General features: G+C 46.0%; 1 protein-coding gene across 1 annotated transcript in view; it reads right to left on the bottom strand.

The window, feature by feature from the left end:
- LOC119094203 (adenylate cyclase type 10) overlaps window positions 1–22,406 on the bottom strand; it is an 82,703-nt gene extending 60,297 nt beyond the window's left edge. The window contains exons 1-8 of the mRNA XM_037217278.1: window positions 22,194–22,406; window positions 21,123–21,372; window positions 20,561–20,709; window positions 20,055–20,192; window positions 19,446–19,583; window positions 15,103–15,320; window positions 14,710–14,850; window positions 14,247–14,380 (exon numbers count right to left, since the gene is read on the bottom strand). Coding sequence (XP_037073173.1) covers window positions 14,247–14,380; window positions 14,710–14,850; window positions 15,103–15,320; window positions 19,446–19,583; window positions 20,055–20,192; window positions 20,561–20,709; window positions 21,123–21,358 — 1,154 coding nt within the window. The 5' untranslated portion in view covers window positions 21,359–21,372; window positions 22,194–22,406. The remainder of the gene's footprint in view (window positions 1–14,246; window positions 14,381–14,709; window positions 14,851–15,102; window positions 15,321–19,445; window positions 19,584–20,054; window positions 20,193–20,560; window positions 20,710–21,122; window positions 21,373–22,193) is intronic.
- Between the last annotated feature and the right edge of the window lie 264 nt (window positions 22,407–22,670).

The following is a 22,670-nucleotide window of genomic DNA, read 5'->3' as shown; positions in this document are numbered from 1 at the left end:
GTCCCCTAAACATTGAGTCGTACACCATCACTGGGAAATGTCAGGAAAATCATTCGTAGCAGAACATTGGGTACCAGGCCATTGGATATGAACAATAAGCATTGGCATGGATCATACGGGTACATTAATGCGAACTATTTTTTCCATCACCGCCAGGCAATGGCCTCAGAGGCACACTACTGCGGGGATAAGTCAGGTACATGGAAAGAGAGGAACTTGAAGAAAGGACAGACCGAAAAAAGAAAGCTCTAAACGACACACAAAACTTAAGTAAAGAAACTTTGAAATGACTCGCCGAACGACGCGAGAGGTGCTTTTGAAAACAACCGGCATGCATGCACATCCAACGCCTCCTGACGGCCGAATCTGCAGGAGGACCAGTGCGACAGGTACAACAATGGTGATCACTATTTTGACCGTGTGAATTACGCTCTATCACCGCTGTTAGCTAAGTGATGCTTCGTAATCCTACGCCAAATTTCCGTGCAGCCATATAGCCAGGACTTCATTCCGACACGCGACTTTTCCGTTTTGCGTTGTTAATGTCAAATGTGACGTGTCTATTGACAGCCGGTGCCCTTTCAGCTCGGTGTTACCAGGACTTCACTCTTTGTCTACAATTACGATGGTACTGCTTTGCAAAAGGCGATTAACCCTCGCCCCAGTGGGGGGGGGGGGGGGGGCGCAATGCGACCTCCCCCTTAGTTTCTTGAGGACGCTTCTCAGGTATATTGGACAATCGCGCCCAATACTTTAGCAGCCTATGGGGTACACGTATATGGCACAAAAAGCGTTGTCTTGCTTGACGTGTGTAAAACATGCTTTTCTGGTTTCGAAGCAGCAGTGGTTTTCAGGAACGCTTCACAACGATCTCGTCGGGTGCGCGCGGCGGGCGGAGGCCGACGATGACGCGGAATGGGCGCGGTGGGCCGACATTGTTACATCGACCGTGCCATTTATCATAAATATCTGCTCAAGACAAATATATATCTATAGATATAATATTTTACTTGCCATTAAACACAAAGCATGCCTGTCTAGGGTTTTGTGTAGCAACGCGGCATCCTCTCGTGTGTATGATGACATCTCCCCTCCCCCTATGAGCCCGCACTAACACATGAAAACGGAGCATCAGGCGACTGCGAGGATGGACAATATGACGACAGATATAATGGTGGCCTGTGAAAGTTTGGAGTTTTTCCAGCATCATCGTTGCATTACCCACGATTTATTATCAAAGAGAGCACCCATGGGTGTAAACATGTCCCTAAGACTAAAATGGGAGGATTGATGGGATTAAACGGAGATCTGGGAAAACAGCTCTCCTTAAAAAATTCCAATTTCAAATTGAAAAACGGAAACAACGGTGTTCTATGAGCCATAAGAAATGGGGCAAGAAACTCTTTCTCGAAACCTCTCAAAATAATGTTCAGGTCTACATGTAGAGGTCTATGCTTTCCACTTATACCGGCGTCGCAAACATCAAACACTCCGGCCGTAGACCGTCTTGTAGCGTTCCTCAAAAACCGCCGGTGCTCCGATACCAGGAAAGCTAAAAACGGTTTTAGTGCTGAAACACGCAAGCAAAACACAATGAAAAGAGGATCTGAACAGCCGATTAACCCACTGCCAACTCCATGCTCCGAGCCTATGACAGCAATCCGCAACGAGCCTTTACGATTCCATGCTGCTTGGCCGATAATCTACCCTTCCCAGAACATGGTGGCCTTGTGCCACGTCAAAGCTGACCCAAAATGCCCAAAAACCAACAAAATTGGCTGCCAACAACCCCATGCTTCACGCCTACCCAATTGATTTGCATACAACTTTAAATAATCGATGCGCCATAGTCCATATCCTATTCTTCCCAGAACATGGGGACCTTGGGTCACGATAAAGGCCGCCATTACCGCTCAAGACCATGAAATTAGTCAGGCAACGCTTCTCATGGGGAACTTAAAAAAGAAAGCCTTATAAATAACAACGTAATATACACATGTTATCAGTGGCGGATCAGGGACTTCGTCAAGATGGGGAGGGGGCACAACATTATGGGCCCCCATACGCTTATGGCCCCTAAGAATCCTGGAAGTTCGGCGATCTAAGGTCAGACCAAAGCCAGACCAACCTGTTTTATTACTCTAGTGCTTGCTCTATATGATAATTTATGGTTGTCATTTGAAATTACTGGTAACAGGAACCACATCATACATCTTCCGTTGACTTCTTAATGATCAAAATAGGTCACGGATCTAAAATGCCCGAGGTCAACATTTTGATATTTTATGGAACGTACTGCCTAGAGTATTTTTTGTCGCTTATTCAAATGCAAAACTCAAAGCGGTCCTGTATGGTTTTGGTCACCATGACATTCAAAACGTCGAACAAGGTGACTGACCTTCAATGAGGATGCGACCTTTTCTTTAGAACAGATTCTAGATGTTGGGGGCACTTTGAAGACCAGTCTTCAATTGGACTTTGTTTGACATCATTTGACCTGAAGATTATAACCTAGGGACCCCAAACTTTGGCCGAGGTGAGTTCATGCACAGATCAACACACACACTGTGAATTTGGTATTTCTAGCTCTCCAAGCTCTTGGTATCTCAGCACGGTTAAATTACCCCCCCCCCCCCCAGCAAAGGGTATCCAACCGGCCACTCGAATGCGTGCTAAGATTCTTAGTATGCTATTTTTGTTTAAAACCTCATCTTACTGAGCGCATCCCTAGAAAACTGGCGTGCTACATGCGCACATACTTGACGCTTATTTGTTTCCTCTAGATCATGGCAAGTCCTGCCATTTTAAGACCAATTTTTCGGAAGAAGCTTGGCAAAGGAAGCTAAAGTTGGCTGCAAAATACCATCAAAATCAAGCTCGAACTTGATTCCTAGCCTGTTTACATCTAGCCGATTGGTCAATGTGATCAGCTAATGGCTGAGACCTAATGCAGATAATTTGCTTTGTTTGATATGAACGAGTGCAAGATATCATAGCATTATAATGGATGACATGAAATGAATAAGAATGTGATGCACAAGTATAATAGGTCTCACAACTTCAATAACCAATCGAAATGTGACGTACGACGTTGGCGGCACGTAAAATTATGTTCTACAATTGCGCGTAAAGATTCGTCGGCGCATACCCCACTGCTGCTCCAAGACTTAGGCACCAAAGCCAACAGCGACGAAACCTGAGTGATCACGGGTGCCACGACAGGCCAACAAACAGGCTTCCGTCAACTAGTATGAGGTCCTCAAAGCAAGCGATAAGAACCCAAGGCCAGCGCGACAGGCCCCTGAACGGTTGGATATGCCCCGGCAAGATGACATATAGGACCCCAGCTAAAGCAAAGGGGCCTTGGGCAAAAAGGCCAGTATGAGTGTGCGCACCCAAGACCAGGGTGCGTGAACGCATTTCCTGTGCGATAAAGAGTGCCCGGGGAGGTTAATGGAAAGCGCCACGATAAGAGTGAAGGGTCCTCCGTAAACGAGATCAAAGGGAAAGAGCCCTAGATCAATGAAGGGGGCCGCTAAGCATCGCGTGGCTTGGTGCCTTACCTTCTACGGGCCCAGCAACAGCATGAGGCTCTCCGAGCAAGTGGAAAGAACTCGAGGCCAATATGAAAGGTCCCGAAGTAACTGAGTACGCTTTTGGCCAGGCCCCATATGCCGGGCTATATTCAGTTACTTTGGGACCTTTCATATTGGTCTCGGGTTCTCTCCATTTGCTCGTAGGGCCTTGTGCTGTTGCTGGGCCCGCAGAAGGTAAGGCACCAAGCCACGCGATGCCTAGCGGTCCCCTACATTGATCTAGGGCTCTTTCCCTTTGATCTCGTTTGCGGAGGACCCTTATTATCTGCAGAGGCAAGATGGCGTGCTTTCTTTACTGATGCCTCTCCAACATTGTGAGACGTCTGCCAGCCCGTATTGGCGGCATAAGCGCTGCGACGGCAAAAAGGCAGCGGCTGGCTCACTTATTCTTTTGTGTCCGTCTAACATTCGCCCGACAGATGGCGCGGCGTGACATTGGCTCGACAATGGACTGGTAGCCTCCCTTTTGAAGCCTGCCCGCGCCACTGTGGACACGTGTCACGCATGCGTAATAAATATGGTGTGCAGCTCTGGCGGCGTCCCACTACAACATGAGACCCGCCGTGTCTGGAGTCGTGCTACTGTGGCTGCTGTTGGCAGCAGCATGGGCCATGCCTGGCAAAAGTAAGTCTTGCTGTCCTGGTTGGACTATCTGGGTGTAGCTACACATCATCGCATACCTTGTTATTTCATGAGTTTAACACATATACACATCAATTCTTATAGTATACGTTATGCAACTCATTGAGTGTTCGTTGCATGAGCACGTTGTAAAACTTGTGTTTGTTACAGCAGCATTACACCACGCACGTAAAATGTAAGGAATAGGAAGCACGTGAACCCCAGATGAGGCGGTGTTAAAATCCCGGTGTTGAGGCAGGTAAACCTAATGAAATGTGCGTTTTCTATTTCAGAATTTCACCTACCATGCTGTGGCTCTCGCTACGCAAGGCCTGGTGGGCCGTGCGAAAAATGCCCTACTCCGATATGCCTAACGTGCGGGGGGCCGACCGTGCCGCCAAAATGCATGAAACTATGTGACAGTGGTCCCGTCGAGTGTCATACGCGATGTCCAACGTGCGTGCCGCCGTGCAGAGCGGGCCACATCTGCCAGCTGGACTCCAAGACACCTACCTGCAAGCCTTTGATAATGATCCCCAAGGGCGACTAAGGCCTGCGGCGATTACAGTTGTTGAAATGTTGGTTCCGATGTAACGGTGTTGTAGATAAAATCAATCTCAGCTTGAACGGGTTGTGCCGAGTGCTTTCACTTTTTGCGCATCGTTAAATATAGATACATCCGATTTGGTTGGCAATAACTTTTTTAAAATCAAATCGGCAATCGAAATGCTGAATAGCTCAACACCCGCTCCGGCGAGAGGAATGTTGTTGGACTTTCTGCTCAACATTTTGAAAGAAATGGGTTTCATTTGCTGTTATTTTTCAAACACGTGTGTTATGTTATTTTCGCATACATCAAGTGACCAAAATGTCCGGCAAAAAATGGTGTGATTAAATAACTTGAATAACTCACTCGACCGCACAAACGCTGCGTCATTTGGCGAAAAAGCTAACAAATGAGGGATCATCATATCGGTAAATTCAACGGAAATTCATGCCATGGCTTTGAACTTTTCCCCTGTGGCGTTGAGTACAATGTTTTTGTTCTCGAAGGGCACTTTATTTTTGTGAAACATTGCTTGCTTGCATTCTCAGTTCGCTGCAAGGCTGTGTTTACAAAGCAGATATAAACCAGCGACATTCCACGTGGAGCGGCGACTAACATCTTACGTTCATGCACCTCCCGCTTAATGACTCACGCCATCCGCAACTGCTGTCACAAGCGTTCATTTCTAGTGGCGTCATCATGCCCACAAATGACGCAGTACATCCTGTCCACCATACATGTGCACCAAAGACCTGGTTATTGGTGCTCGCAGGTAGCTTCAGTGCTTCATTATGCCAACTGTATAACAATTCTGAACGAGATCGACATGAGCACAGTCGTGGAAGCATCGGTGAATATCCCAATTGAACATCTTGCATGCACTAAGATCCCCCATTCTCAAAATGACATTTTAGGCTACAGAAAATGCAAGGTCTCGGGCTGTGAGAAAACGTTGATTTATAAGCTGTACTTGAAAATAATTGAAATGTGTTTGCCTGGTTAACTTGTTGGCGCTGCCGTGGAACTCCCCATTGTAGTTATCTGGCAAAACAGGTCCTGATGTTTTACCGAGTACTCTTTTTTTAACGATGCCCGAAGGTGGCACATTCCCTTTCATATCCTACCAAAAGTGAAGTTAAAAAGGAATACGGCAATGCACATTGTTCAGGTCACATGCGTTGATAAGCTTTATCACACTATGTCTTCACAGGCTTAGATCGACTAAACAAAGTCATCTGACGCACATGGTGTTGAAAAGGTATCATGAAGCACCTGTTTTCTCCAAAAGTCCTGAACTAATAAAAGAGAACATCGCGCGCAGCGGTGGGGATGCAGGGAAACAGGGAGGAGCAAAAAGCACCATGCCTGAGGCTTTTCTTTGCTGCTATCCGAATGGTTGATTGGATTGACTTACAGCTTTCAGGAGTGAAAGCAATAAAATTATATACCACATGAGGAATGAATTTTAAAATTCGGTCCAGAAATGATCTCAACATAGGTATGCTTTATGGACAACACAGCACAAATTTCCAAGAATATGATAAGTTTAAATCCATCTAAATTATTTTCAGAGAACAATATGCAAAGCACATCCCATATTACAACGATACGACGGCCTGCAAAGCTGTTAAGCGTATTGTAAAAATTGTGAGATATGTTAAGACGCTTTTTTAAAAATTCATCATTTATGTTGAAACATCGGAATGCATGCGATAGCGACAAACTTCACTCATTTTTAACACAAACCTCATGCTTTATGCTTCACACATACAGCAAGTTTCAAGTTGATTGACTTTTCTGGGGTCACGGCCTTAAGACCTCGCCATCAGTATATGGTTTTAACTTGCCAGCCGAGCTCCGATTACGTTATGACTAAATCAACGTTAGATGCTGAACTTAATGATATTACCTCTATCTGAGCTCTTTATTTTAAACTTATTGTAAATGTGTTGTACGATAGGAGCACGTGCATGGTGCACTTAAAAAATAGCTCGTTAACAGGTAGCACGTGACATAACTGCAAGCAAAATATCATATGTTGGCTTTTTACAGCTTGACTATAACCTGAATGCTTTGTGGTATCGGCATATCAGTCGCAAAATACTTGGGTATGAACATAAAGTGCGACGCTAGAAAAAAAAAATCCGTCTTTAGCTTCGCTGACTTTTGCATCCGCTAATGCAGTATGGAAGATCTTGCCGCTTTGGCAACCAAATCAATCCGAACATTAGAAGTCATCCACGTGGTAGCTATCACGGTTTCAGGTCATACAGGTAGGGTATGAAAAGGCACACACAAAAGGCATGCAAAAATGATGCAGACAATTGTCAGAAATCTAAAACAGACCTATCAACGCACTATTGGCCGGATCAGGTCAGTTATCAGTGGTTAAAATCACGTCGCGTACGGCGGTATTAAAGGCCTTCAGTGCTGTGGCATGATAGGTGCGCGATAACAAGCGGTTCGATGACAGATCATTGATCTATATAGTTGGACACTATTTGACCTCTAGACTTGAACATTTGTTAACACATAGTTGAATTTGCAATTTGCGTCACGAACTTTAAAGGGAAATGCTTCACATTTGAAGGTATTGAAGCGAGCATAATATTTCATGAAACAAGCTAACTCATAACTGTTGCTTTACTTATAAGAAGAAAAGATTGCTCTAGAAAACACAGTATCCCCGTTTTGAAAATATGCTCCTAGATCCATATTTGCTCGATTACGTTATCATAACTTGCACAACATTCGAGAACCAATTAAAGGCCGTTTTATCTGGAGATTGTGTTCACCAACGCCAGATATGAATGACTTGGCCGTTATATTTATTTTGGCCTTGATCACCGCACGGCTTACGAAATGACACATTTGGAATGACGTTATTGATGTCATGAATGCCAGGGTGACCTTCAAACATTCTCCCAAATTAATCTCCCACATCTTTACGACCTTTTAGCTTAGGAAGCAAAGGGTCTTGGGTCTTAAAAAGGGTGTGACCGTGAGCTGCGTCAAATGGTCTGCAATATGACTATTTCAGTTTAAAATCCCATACCGATGTAGAGCACTCCTTTGACTTAAGCCCGCACACCTATCAGTTGGAAATGGCAGGAATACGTGTCTTAAGAGTACTTTGGGTACTAGACAATGGGATACGGGTACTAAGCATGGGCATGGATGATGTGGGCACATGTATGAATACAAACTATCTCGCCCACCATCGCCACGCATTGGCCTCAGACGCACACCATTGCGAGGGAAAAGTCAGCTACATAGAAAGAAGAATTTGAGGAACGGACAGGTCAAGAGAAGAAAGCTGTAAGCGACGCACAAAACTTAACGAAAGAAACCATGCGCCGATCCGTTGAATGACACGAGGGGTGCTTTTGAAAACCTGACGTGGGTATACATCCAGTCTCCTGTCGATCAAATCTACAAAAATGGGACCAATGCGACAGGCGCAACAATTGTAACCATTATTTCGGCCGTTTGGATTGGGCTATTTCATCAATTTTAGCATAGTAATGCTTCGTAAGCCCGCCCGAATTTTCGTACAGCCATATAGCGAAGACCTCATTCTGGCACACGACGTTTTCTCATTGCATTATTAAGGTCAAACCTGACATGTCAAATAACAGCACATGGCCTTTGAGATAGGTGCAACCCGAACTCCATTTCTCATCTGCTATTATGATAATATTGTTTGGCAAAAGGCGATTAGGTCTCGCCCGGATAAGTGGTCGATTCGATCACCCCCTACGGTTTCTGAAGATCCTTTTCCGGTATGTTGGACAATCGCGCCAAACTTTCAGTAGCCAATGGGTTATCCATTGCGCGTGGTTTGCCACAAAAAGGTCTTACTAGCTTTTCTGGTTTTGAAGCAGCAATAGTTTCTTTAACACGCGCTAGGGTGGGGGGGGGGGGTCAAATTGACCCCCCGAAGGTTTTCCAGAATAGTTTCCGAACGGCGCGGCGTAACCACGCCAAATTTGGCATGGCTGTGGACAACTGAATACCAGATCGTTTGGCATCATCAGTTTAGATGTACCTTGTAAGGTCGCTGACCTATGGCAGGTCAAATTCAGACCATGTTTCTAGCGAGGGCAATTTCTAGGGAATCCTTCAATCTGATCCAACAACGGATCCTTTTCAGATCCTTCAATCTGAAAACAACACCCTAGATCCTGGTTCCCAATGGATCTTTCGACAGAGCATTATGCTGCATCCTGGTTCCCGTTGGTTCTTATACAAAACAAAGGCCTGCATTTTGGTTCCCGTTAGTTATTTTGTAAGCACTGGCTTCAGCTCCTGGTTTCACTTTTTCTGTGAATAACAGCCCCAGGTTCCCATATGTTCTTTGGCAAGCAAAAGAAATCCCTACATGCCATGCATACTAAACAACATGTCTCACAGTTCACACTAGTTATTTTACCAACACTAGACTCCTGAGGTCAGAATAAGGAGTAGGACTCTCACAGTCTTGGGACCTTGGAAAAATTGGCCTAAAAAGGTCACCCTGCACAACCCAACTACTATATTCTAAAAAAGCAGATCAGTACATTGCAGACAAGTCATATGTACCTATGTACCTATCGCCGAGCCAGAGCTGACTCACATTCTTTAGCTCCTTGCCTGCTAATGCCAGGCCCTGGTTCTAATAACTTTTGACACAACCACAGACCCCGGTAGCATCCAGCCCGGTTCCTGGTTCTCGCGGGTTTTCCAGGAAGAACAGTTACGACTGTTTTGTTTGCCAAACCTCCACACCATTAGTGCCATAAGTTCATTTGCCAGAAACGCTCCTGCAGAATATGGTGGTAACTGGTAGATGGACAGAGGGAACATTCTAACCTATTAACAAAATGCATATATTCCGTTAAAACCGGACGTCAGTTCATCTCACTTCCCCCATACCGCAGATTTCACACCTCACACCGACCGCACACTAGCAGCGCTTCACTGCCACATTGCCATGGAAACCACGCCAACTGAGCTTTATCTTCGGAAAAACGCATTCTTATCAGCTGATCAATATTTGTTCCACACCACTATTAGATGGCTCTATTAATATTTATATCTATATGTATATACATATATATATATATATATATATATATATATATATATATATATGCATATATGGTTGCTGAATTTGTCTACCTCCTAGCCACCTTCGAAATGGCTGGAAGTATAAACAGAATAAAATGGAATATTCTAGAATATCTGGAATAAAATATCTAGAAGAACCATGCAGAATGCTATAATATTTTTGGAACAAATTATCTGAAATTTTAATTCCCTCTTTTGAGCTGCGTCTCAAGCTTTGCGGCATATCATGTTCCCTAAGTGCATTTGTTATTATCAGAAGCTATATTCCAACACACACAATCCTTACTTGTGTCTGATATTGTTGTGGATGATTTATACTGGTTATTACACGTTGGGTGAAGCGTTTTTTGGTGTGAGCAATAAGAGGTCAATAAAATAGAACCGTTGTCCCGCGTTCTCACACGGAAAAACCAGTGAGAACCAGAATCCAGGGCCTGGTTTTGTTGAAAGAACTAGTGAGAACCAAGACCCAGGTTTTTGTTTTGTGGAAAGAACCAGTGGGAACCAAGATCCAGGATTTTACTTTGTCAAAAGATCCAGTGTAACCAGGATCCAGGGTCTTGTTTTGTCAAAGAACCGGCGGGAACCAAGATTCAGCATCCTGTTTTTCGAAAAAAACGTGCAAACCAGGATCCAGCGCCATATTTTGTCGAAAGAACCAGTGAGAACCAGGATCCAGCATCTTGTTTTGTCGAAAGAACCGGTGGGAACTAGGAGCCAATATTAGGAACTAGGCAAATGTCTGGACTGCTAAGGCAGTGTTTCTTATGGTATAACTCAAAATACAAGGCCACACAAAAGAGAATGTGATGCATATATGTCATCATAGAAATGTTGACAGCACTTTTTGATGGCTAAATGGTTGCTTTTAGATCTAGATAACCTGAGGCCATTAAGGGCGTTGAAATGTGTCGTTGCAAACTAAGTTTTAATACAATCTCAGGTAATGAAAGGTTGAGCGCAGTTTTAAGTTTAGTTAGGCTGCGCCTGAAGAGTCCTCAAGAGAGTGTCCCATCTTTTGGTCAGATTTCAAAAACATACGCCGGTGAAAGTCCGGACCAGTTGCGTCTTCTAAGCGCACTGGGCATTGCCGATGAAGCACCACCAAGATATTTTAAGGATATCAATCTTGACCATTTTTTGGGTCCAACTTGCTCTGTTAGAGCTTTGTAATAGTACTTCACTTCTTCTTTGGCAGCTGCAGTTGTCGCGACCGCTGTCGTCATGACGAGGTAAGTACAAGCTGTGTCTTTAACCGGAAGTCCATAAGAAAAGCATTAAAACCAAATCATAAAGTTTCCTTTAAGTCGCGGGATAATGGCGTTATTTTTGCGTGTTGTTTCCACTGAGCTGTATTTCGAGCCTCATAGAATCTATTTCACAAACATTTTGACGAGTTAGTGTGTTAAAAACATAACGAAACATACTCGCTGGAAAACAAGGCAAATGAAATATATTGCTTTCATAGTGATAGGTAGGGAGTCCAATGATACTTTTCCCGCAGGAGCGCTTACTTGAAATAGAGTTTCTGAGCTATTTACAAGGATTTCGAGACAACTCTCATTACGGATCAAATTGCAAGCGTCTGATCTAGCAACGCGGCGCCTAAAACACGGCCAAAGTAGATGTAAGAGTTCATCACGCTGCTGTGTTGTCATAGCGCTGTCACACATCTTGCCAAAAAAGTGAGTACATATTCATGAAAATAAATATTTTGTGAAACTTTTCTGTCGCATCTCGCAAATATGAACTCAGTATCTTCCCGATCTGAGCTGATTTATATTCAGTACAATAAATGAGTCCGTCAATACCATTCGGCCGGTAATCTGGGGATAGAATGACGCTAGGTTGGGGATTTTACCATCGAAATGAAAAATGCAAAAGATGCCATAATCTATTCCTAGCTCGTGCACCTTATGTTTCAAGACGAGGATCACAGGTAGTAATATTTAATTATGGATATTGTAATCCGCTTTCGATTGGCGCTATTCTCGTATCTCTAAATTTAAACTTAGGCGGTTCCTGTGGTACTGCAATTAAGCATCTCAGGAAACAACGACGAAGTGGTCGTTCATGCACAGGTCCTGGGCTCTAATCCCGGTTGGATCAAAATGGCATGAACAGCGCAGACTGAGCTCGTTCAGTTGTAGAACTTCATACATCACGTATAAGCGCATCATTACATATTGTCATTTTACATAAAATATATAACTTGATTATTTACATAAAATGCGCGTTATCGATTGTAGCCAACGCATGTTCACATTGGATATGTTTTTGTTTAGAACGGCACGGTAAAAGTAATACAAATTGGTTGAGAATGCGCGCTCGCAATCGTAAATCGCAAGAATAAAGTATCCCGGCATTGCAGTTTCCTTATGTTGTTGACGGAGCAGGTTGCTGTGGTTAACACCAGCCGTAACATGAGGCGGACTAAAACGCCCATGCACTAAAAGCTAGCACCTTTGGCCGTTCTATACAATTTTTTATCATGTCAGCATGGCACTGTTTGCAGTTTAGTTCAGGTGTGAATTTTTTTTATAAACTTTTCAATCAGATTAGTAGTTACACTGACTCGAGCGGCAGATGCTCCAATATCGCGTGAAATATTCGTTGCGTCGCGACCACTTATCTGTTAAGAGCATCAATCTGGAAATCGCTCAGGTTGTGCCTGCGACGCCATCTACCTGCAAAACCTAACAGCTAACATCAAGAAGCATTCGAAGGTACCACTTCCGCCACGCTGTCGTCTTCGCCCGTCTGCCCACGGCCACCAAATGCTAGGTTGTCACAATGCACGCTGCGTCTCCCGCGGAGACTGCAGCGTCGGTCTTCGGCGTTATCGCGACCCAGACCGCGTGCAAGCATGATCCACACTCAATATTTAGACCATTATGAACAGCTTTATCAATACTTGGTTCTGGGAAATGATGAACGTACCCTATTAAAAATCGGTTGGCGTTGCGTATTGGGAAATTCGACTCTGCTTTCATCCACCCCAGCGTGAAAATGCCACGCAAGAATGAAAGCCCGCAGCCATTTGCTGCTATATGAGGTAGCTTGCAATGGGAACGAATGCTTATTTAGGAATTTTCAAAGCATTGCCAACTTGACTGAGAAATGAGCGGCGTAATAGTAGCTAGTGCTAAAACAATAACACAAAACGAATGTTGCTTGTAGCAGTTCGATTCCCAGCATGTGAACTCTCCAGGCTATTTTGCATAGCTTATGTAGTTGGTCCTCGCACATACGCTGCATAAGTGGTGAATAGACGGGACAAAAACGATGCTCCTTGCCCTTTTGCAACGGCTTTATCGTAGGCATCTAGTGACGCTCTATATCAATGTTAATCGTCGCGCAAACGCGACATGAACAAAACGGTTCCATGATCTCACGAGGGCCTATTTGAATCATAGTGCGTATTATGCTCCGTTTTGCGGCGAGCCGCAGGAAAGACCAACCACACATGCGCATTGTAAATGGACACATTCTGGGCGCTACGATAAGTAAAAGGTAGAAAAGTAGCATGCTACCTTTAATGAGAGCGCTGCCATGGCTGGTGGCACCCGTGGCAATACTTAGCCAAGTATGAGGCATCAAAATGCGTCACTTTCGATACTCGGTGTGCATGTACTTGCACCTCATTTGTCATTTCAAACACGACGGAAAACTGTCGTGATCCATCGATGCATCGCTGCATGCCTATCGAATGAACAAGATACGCCAAGCTATTAAATAACAATCATTTTAAGGGGAAAAAAGTGAAATGCTGCTCTATCGCAGAGATCTTAGTCGATCGCTATCTCTTAGATTCGCGTCTTATCGCTCTCTCCGCGCCTAGAGAGAGCTACGAGGCTGAGGAGCGCGCCTTAGCGCGAGATGCGCTCCGTCCGAGAGAGAGGGTGTCGCGAGAGAGAGCGCTCTCTCGAGAGGGAGCGAGATCTCTCTCTCTCTCTCTCCTCTCTCTCTAGCTCTTTCATCTCGCTCTCTCTCTCCTCTCTCTCCTCTTGCGCTCTCTTTCTCCTTTCCTCACTCTCACTCACCCAGCACTCACTCACTCATCACTCACTCACTCACTCACTCACTCACTCATCACTCATCACTCACTACTCACTCTCACTCATCACTCTCTCTCTCTCTCTCTCTCTCCTCTCTCTCTCTCTCTCTCTCTCTCTCTCTCTCTCTCTCTCTCTCTCTCTCTCTCGCTCCCTCTCTTTCTCTCGCTCTCTCCCTCCCTTCCTCTGAAACGAATAAAATAAATATATGATATCTTGCGACAAGTCAGACAAGGTGTGTTCCGCGGAACACCAACTCACGCTGCTTCCAACATTTCATTGCGGTGCCGGTTCAGACGCATGTCCTCTGTTACTAACTTATGCATGATGACGAAAGCGTCCTGGAGAATGGCGGGCAACTCCGAGGAGATGCCGTCCGTGGCCAGCTGGCAGAACACTATTGAGACCTGACGCATCTCCGAGAGGTACTCCAGCGGCTGGTCATCGGCCAGCTGTGGGTCACGAGCTGCAGGTCAGGGGCGCTCCTGCGAGGTACTCCCAACGGCCAGGTGAGGGTCACGAGCTGCAGGGGACGCTCCCGAAATTTACTCCCAGAGGCTAGACGAGATGCAGGTCAGGGGCGCTCCTGAGGCGTACTCCCAACGGCCAGGTGGGGGTCAGGAGCTGCAGGTGAGGGACCTGCCTGTCACAAAGCAATGCACTGAGAAGCCAATGGTTCAGCAGATCATGACGTGAAATTATTCTCCCAAAAATTGGAATCACCAGCCTGTTGCTCTACGCCCCAAGGCTACATAGAGCACATCCTATGTTTAGAGCGAACCTTTTTCAGCACGGGTGGGATGACGTAAGGAGTAAGTTTGGCCTCCATGGTGCCGGCAACAGCAACCGAGCGGCGCACAGAAACGATGTCGATGGCCTCCTTACTGTCGCGGTCACTGTCGTCCCGCACGTTGTGTCTGACCTGGGGACAGGTAGCAAGCATTTCCCGACGTCCATTCTGTCACAGGTGGAAAAGGGTAAGAACGGTGCTGGGGGCTGCCTGCATCGTGGTCACGAGCTGTCCGCCAAACGTTATCACCAACCCCATGTTGATTCACGAAAACAACTGAATTCAAAAACGGGTCTGGCCATCCCACCATCGCGACGTTCGTCGCCGCTGTGCCAGACCGCAACGCCGCCTCCTCGCCGTGGCGAGTGCCGCCTCTAGCCGCACCTTCATGAAGCCGGTGGTGCCGCGCGGCTCGGCCACGTACGACGTGCCGGCCTGCATGACCTCCCAGGCGCGCGGCGAGACCACCACGTCGCCCGACTCGCACTGGTTCTCGCTGGCGTTCACGTCGTCCACCGCCGAGCCGACGATCACGAACTGGCTGCAGCTGCTGATGCCGATGAAGAACATGGTGACGCTGCCGCACGCGATACCAACCTTCACTGCGGCGGGCAGTCGAAGGGTGTAGGGTTAGTTGGCCTGTAACTCCACCTTCGCTGCGGTGGGATGCGGAAAGGAGAGCGGGGCTGAGAAGGTGGTGCCCGATATTCGTTGCGGCAGCCACGGATGAGACACGGTTGAGTTGTATACACGCTAGCGTGATTCAGCCACAAATGAATTGCGTTCTCAAGGTCACGGCCTCTGTCTGTGCTCCGCCCTATTGCATTCGACAATTGATTTGCCTAGTACTGGCCACTTATCGAATGAAGTGCCGAATCGCTACCAGCGATGCAATGCAAGGAGTGGTTCATTATGAACTGGCTCACAGCAAGGCAAGTGGAAAAGATGTACCCAAGAAACTTTAACTTGCATCGCACACCTAAGGAAATAAACGCGCCGATGGATACTTAAACTGGTGCCTTCATGACACTGGTAAATGGAGACAGGCTTAAATTTACTCAACTGTGGGTGATGAGCCAGACGAAAATGCTACAATATTTTTCCCTCCACTTCCCCAAAGAGCATGCTTGAATTTTCTAATATTTTATCAGCAGCAAAGGTTCAACCATCAAAAATATGTTAAGCATCTAGGAGTTGATGAAAACCTTCAATGGCGAATTCATGTAAGCAGCATATCCGCTCTCATTGGTTGAACTTGAGTTGGAGCACCTAGGAGTTGATGAAAACTTTCAAAGGCGAATTCATGTTAGCAGCACATCCGCTCTCATCAGTTGAACTTTGGGTGTTATTGAAATGAATGAATTATATCTCTCGTCGCATCTCGTGATCTTTGCTTCTTTATAAGATCATGATTTTTCCTCATCTCAGCTATTGTGCTGCTATTTGGCGAAGCAATTACCCTAAAGATATTCAGAAATTACTCAGACATTAAAAATGCGCTTGAAGAATCCCTGAAAAAATTTGTACAATTTTCTCTCAAATGATCTGTGTAAAAACACATAATTTTGAAACTTCTTGACCGTGTAAAGGCACAAATCATCACCATACTTCTAAGCCAACTTAATGAAACGTTACCACCATCGATTTCTGTTATGTTCATATATGATCAGCCAGTCAACCTCAGAGCTGTGCGATACTCCCAAACTCCTTTTGCTGCCTCTAACTATAAAGCTTTTTCCTTATCTTGCAGTGCTTTCTGTGCCTGGAATTCCAGTTTGAAAAATGTTGCCAAATATCCATGAATTGCGGAAGAACAAAATTACCCTGTAGAGACATCAAAAAATACATTTTAAAAGAATATCATGAAAATGTACCATAACTTATGGTATGCTTGAACGTAAATAGAAAGGACTAGATTGAACAACAGCTGTTCGCCAGTGCGTGAAAGCTGCTGCCATATTGGAAGAGCCATCGAGTCGTCCGTGAGAGTTGTCTGGGGACGTTGGAGGGGTTCGGGATTTGGTATTGGCAAATACTCGGTTGTTTTGTGGTTTTTGTCGGAGCATGATCACAGATATCCATGTTTCGTGGGAGCATGATCACAGATATCCATGTTTCGTGGGAGCATGATCACAGATATCCTCAATTGGTCACGAAGTTGTTTTTTTCGTGTTATTGTAGTTAAGATGATGGTGACGGTGCAAGTCGAAGGCACCGACCAGACGTCATGGTTCCATTTCAAGGGAACATTTTTGGTCTCGTTGGGGGTCAGTGCTCCGCAGGTTTTTATTTTCATGACCTCTGTTAAGTCCTTAACTGAGCTGTCTGGCTTCTTGTATCAAAGTTTATCAGCTCAGAGCCTTTCCATGGTTGTGCATTAGGGATATTGGAAGTACTAACTTTTGCTGCTATAACTCCCCACCTAGTTCCTGGATGGTGTATTTTCTCAAAGTGGCAAGTCACATATAATTTGATTTACCTGCTTCTTTGCCTCAGTAATAAATACTGCATTCCATGCTGTGTCTTAAACCGGACATCGTTTTCTGTTTTATTGTTCCTAATGTAGATACGTGATCGTTACTGTGTGAAAGTCACGGCGCAGTACTGGAGGTAGCGCATTTCGCAAATAATTTGCAGCCACTGCACAGTATTCTAGCCATAGGTATTCGCCAAAAGCTTATGGTAGGTACCCAAGCCACGCATTACCGGATTCTGGGTAGGCGACGCTGTGACGTCATCATGGGACTTAATCGATGGCACCAACGCTACAGCGGCGTGAAAACGCTATTATTTGCGGCCCGTTTTAAATATAAACATTTCGTTAAACCGCATTTTTTTCGACCCAGCGCACTCAATGAAACATTTTCATTTGGGAAATGGTGTTGGTTTGCACCAAAGCTACAAAATCATTGCTGAAATGCGGTTCCAGCTTGCACCTGATGGAGGGATGGGGTAACCTATTTATCAGTGATTTATTTTAAAGAACTCTAGCCGTAAGTGCTTAGAGACAGTTTGCATTCAAGAATACAACATACAACAACAACAACAACATAGGCTGGAGGTGAGAAAAGGCGGCTCAGACGGGCTTGCAGCATCCTGGGACGCGCATTCCGAAATTGGGATGTGCATCCTTTAGCCTTAAGAGGGACGTTGCCAGGGTGGATACGGGGTTGTCTTGCCCTAAGGGGGGCAGTGAAAGGTGAACCTCGGCAGACGTAAATGCAGAGCGCGTCATTTCAGTTCAAGACAGCAGATTTTCCTGTAAAATATGATGATCTCTGCCAAGTTTTGCACTTTCTGCCAGCCAAAGAGTGGTGGTCCATGTCTCATCTGATAAATAGTCTTGGGGATATGTAATTGCAGTCGGGGTATGATTCCCTGGGTCCATTTTTCACCCAAACCATCCGACATTATGGATCTACAAGTTAACCAACGACTAGGAAGATCATAGTAAAGTAACAGCAAAATTGTTGGCACCTGCATTGCTCGGATTACCTTATTTTCACATTTCACTCCATGTAGGTGCTGCAGTACGGCGGTAAATGGGCAATTATTACCTATTTATATATTTAATGTAAATATTACACATGATATCCATTTAGCTACAAATAAGTATACATTTCACAAAGACCTGTTACATAGGAATGTCCAGGATCGTTGAATGCTACGAATATGGCGTAGGTACTGGACCTAGAAAACGTGGTTTAGAAGGATTTATTTTTTGAAGTAGATCGTAGCATTCAGTTGTCTTTACAATATTTTAAATTCAAACTGTACAATATCTGTTCATATAACACTGAAACAGAGATCTAGAACAGGATTGCTACTCAGTTCACTGGCGAAATCTCCGTTCGTAATCACATTACTAGTATCTACCAGCCTCTGCGTAGCGTCAGCCAAAAACCATACTACGGGCTACCAAACTTTAGTCCCATGGTGACGTCACGTCTGCGTAGCCTTTTCTGGTAGCCTTGGTAGGTGCCCATGTGTATAACTTTGCTGTCGCGATGTACCTTTGCTTTTGGTATCATACATAATTACAAGAATTTAACTTATGGTCTGTCAAGTGGATCTTTGTGTGTTGTCCTTATTAGCATGACTGTAACAGAAGAGAACTGCCATCGAAAAGAGCAATCTGGTCCGGTCAGTACTGATCATTCCCGTGAATCAGAAACTGATCCAGATGGCATGAAGGAGGCCGTCTTTACCTGTAACTATTCACCCAAAGCACAATGAGTCTTCGCACAAAGCACAATAAATTCTATCCCGATATTGGGGTGCGTTCGTGCGTTCACCAGCATTACTACTTGATCTCTTAGACATCGGGGCATAGTTGAATTAATAGCGGTGGCAGGCTGTCCAGCCCGCAAAACTTAGGTAAACTAACTCTGGTGATAGTTTTGACGAGCTGGCAGTCGTCATTCTTGGTACTGACTGTTTCCAATTATATGTCTTCGCAGCTCATTAATGTCACAATTCAACGCATTTATACGATGCTAACAAGGGAGGTGCTAACCGATGCCTGTATATACTTGCCTCATGTGATGTAGTTGGTTTTACCTTTCCCAGCATGGAAAGACGCGACTTTGCCACTTATTAAAATTTTTCTCTTGGCCGGTTTTGCCGCCCCTGTACAGGGGAGGTGCACCTGGTCACCTATTCATGGATAATCGCGAAGACAACAAGGAGACAAACGGGTCAACATCCCGCACTTCCAAGGCGCCTACCTTTGAGCTTCACTCCGACATCTGTTTTCCGGATGCCGTAATGTTCCTGTATGTGCACAGCACAGGTGATGGCCTCCTCTAGTTTAGCTGGCATCTCTTTCTCCGTGCTACACGGCCACATCGCCAGTATGGCGTCACCTGACAACCAAAATGCTACTGAAAATGTGCATCACATTTGCGACCAGAGCATCGGCGTAGCAGGAATAACACACTTTGCGGCAGTAACAGGGACAATCGTCTCTCTAAGTAAAACAACGCAGGCCAAAGCATCGATACGCAAACGCATCGACATATACATCCTCTTTCTGCTGTGCAATGTGTCAACCTATCGTTGAAGCCTGTGATTTTTAGATCAGCAATCTGTCGCCTCAATGACTTCCACCAGCACACGCGAGAATTCAATCCATTGCCCTCTCGCCACGCACCTTGAGAGAGGCCATGGACATGCGGTACTTGTGTGGGCGTGCTTAGCAGCGGTGTTACCCAGAACCTCCCTCCACCGTTTAGATATGACATATCAAGCCATGTTTGCCACAGGCCGTTGGTGAATACACGCCTGCATCCGCATCTGATCAGAGTGACATTCCGACGTGGCCCCTCGGTGCGCACCAGCGAACTGCAGCACATCTCCGTCCCGGCGGAGGATGCACTCGACAAGGGCGCCGATGTAACTGTTGAGCGTCTCAGTCAGCTTGTCCGTGCCACCGCGACCGCTCAGCGTATACTTCTCAGTCAGTGCCGTGAACCCTGCCGGTTCACGGTACGTCACAGAGTGCGGTACAAGCCAGCGGCCGTGCACAGGTGGGCCGTGCGCTCGTCGCAGGCGCCGGGTACTGGGATGGAGGTGTATCAGTCGTCGCAAGTGATCAAGCCGTCTCTTCCAAGCACGCTGCGTGTGACACGCGTGGCACGCTGGAGTGTTGCACACTAGGTTTAGCAACACATAGCGCCACGTATGAATAGAGGTGCTTTTGCCAGCAAACAAAAGTCAAATGACCAAAGCTTTACACCCGCATGGGAAAGACAATGGCACATAAACGCAACGTTGGTGATTACTGGCCAGTGCACCAGTCCAGAACAGATAAGACGGAGTCGGAGCCGCTGCCTGGCCTCACCGGACACGTCGACGAAGAATGTGATGGCGATTGTGTCCTTGCGGTGCGGCATCTTCGTGTCACGATCGTGGATCAGCACGTCCGGCGTGTGCGTGGCCAGCTGCTGCGCCCGCTTGGCCGCCGAACCCTCGGCGCCGGGAACCATCGACCTAAAGGGAGCCCGCGACAGCCGGCCGGTCACAGCCTACTGGTAGTGGCCAACGCCCAGGAGCGCGCTGCTGACCACCACCCTTTGCGGCAGCTGACTACCGATCGCGCCGGGAAAACGGTATGTTACACATATGGCTCCCCTGGTTATACGCCTGCTTGGGTGTTGGTTTAACCGTTGACCATCATCGCTGGTAACGCTGAAGAGGGGTGGGAGGGGTGGGGGGAGGGGGCGGAGGTGCGCTGATTAGAACCTCATGAGCAAGAATGGATCGCCCCTTGGCTTGGACCATCAAATGTATTAGAAGGTGTGAAGAATACATGCTTACCGAGCCTTGAAAATCGAAAAAAGCGCTGTGACGCCCTGACCCCGAGCTCCGTGGCAAGAGCACTACAGCGTGCGCTCGTGACTGACCTCAGCCGTCGCAGGTTGGACGTCTTTCGCTCGGTCTCGATGTCCCCCACGAACAACTGCTGCGAGATGTGCTGCTCCAGAGCCTCCCCGGTCAGCGCTTGGACCGGTCTGTCCTTGGTCGGCGAGGCACCGTAGCCGGCCCTTGACTTCATTTTGTGGACAGCCAGGCGGGAGGTGGATGACTGGGGCGAGTAAGCCTCGTTCGGGCTTAGAAGATGTCCCAGGGCGGCTGACATGGTTTTTGTAGTCACTGCGAGGTAGCGTAGGCACCTGTTACGCATCAGTTCATGGCAACGGTAGCTATTCATCATTCTTGTAACATAAACATAGGTGTGAGAAGTACTGTTTTACCACCTGCGTGAGGTTATGAAGTGTCAGCATGATGTTACACCATGTATGGAACGTTGTTCCCGTATTTAGTATTGCAGGAGATAAACCATGATAGCAATGTAGCGGCAATGCTTGTTGCATTAAAAATGCATTGCATTTGCATTTCGTATCCACGCTGCTCAATAGTCGTGATCCATGTAACCATACATTCAACTAAGTCATGTCACGTTTTTACTAAGAACGCAATGTACAATGCAACGACTCTGTTTAATGGCTGGAAATACGAATCAGTAAGTCTGTCAGTAAGTCAGTAAGTACTGTCCACGTAAGTCCAGATATCTGTTACGATTTCGATAAGCGCTCGCGCGGTCGAAAGGCCGAAATCAAACGTCGACAGAACATTCTGAAGCCTACATCTAGCAGCACGACACAGGCGAGCATTCTGGTGAGTGTAACTGCCGTGGCAGCCCATAATGCTCATAACTACAGCAGTTGACCCAGAGAGCTTGATGAGTTATGGAAGTTAACCTTGTGACCTAAACGAGCAGGGCTCGCACATTTACGCTGCCAGCTTGCAATCACCTGGTGCTGATTTTTACAACATCGCGCGGCATGGTCCCACTAAATGGCGACTTCTCTTGGTGTCTGTCGTGGGGAAAAAATGTTTACTCCAATGCTGGATTTAAACCAAATTCTGCCATATTGATGAAATCTTACAGACGCAACGACGCTATTGCTTACCTGAAAAACGATTTAAGCTTGGATTCCTTGAACATTGATTGAAACCTCTGTCCACATCATCTTAACTATCTTCTATAAAAGAAACCAGTTACACGTCATGTCATCAATTTCTGTCAGTGAAACCACAACCACTAAGATCGTTTTAACGCGCCTCTCATCATTAAATACCAATTGACTGTATGAGGTAGTGCTATGCACGTGCTTTTGCGTACACTGTTAATGTTCGCACTGTTGATATTTTTCTACGTCTTTCCAAAAGCTTGACACATTTTCTTGAGTTGCCATGGCAACACCTAGGTATTCATGCGTTGTTGAGTCTTATACTTCCTGCCATGGCTCCAAGCCTTACTCTTATTGCGATTAGCGTTAGTAGCATTATTGTTACCAGCATAATTGCTGGTTAAAAGGGCCTTAATTCTAACCGATGCTCGAGGTAAAGCAACAAACCCACGTTCAAATAAGAACCGCAATACCAGT

This window comes from Pollicipes pollicipes, unplaced genomic scaffold (genome assembly GCF_011947565.3).
Source record: "Pollicipes pollicipes isolate AB1234 unplaced genomic scaffold, Ppol_2.1 Scaffold_4002;HRSCAF=4701_pilon_pilon_pilon, whole genome shotgun sequence".
In the NCBI taxonomy this organism is placed as follows: Eukaryota; Metazoa; Arthropoda; class Thecostraca; order Pollicipedomorpha; family Pollicipedidae; genus Pollicipes; species Pollicipes pollicipes.
This window is presented reverse-complemented; position numbering and strand designations above follow the sequence as displayed.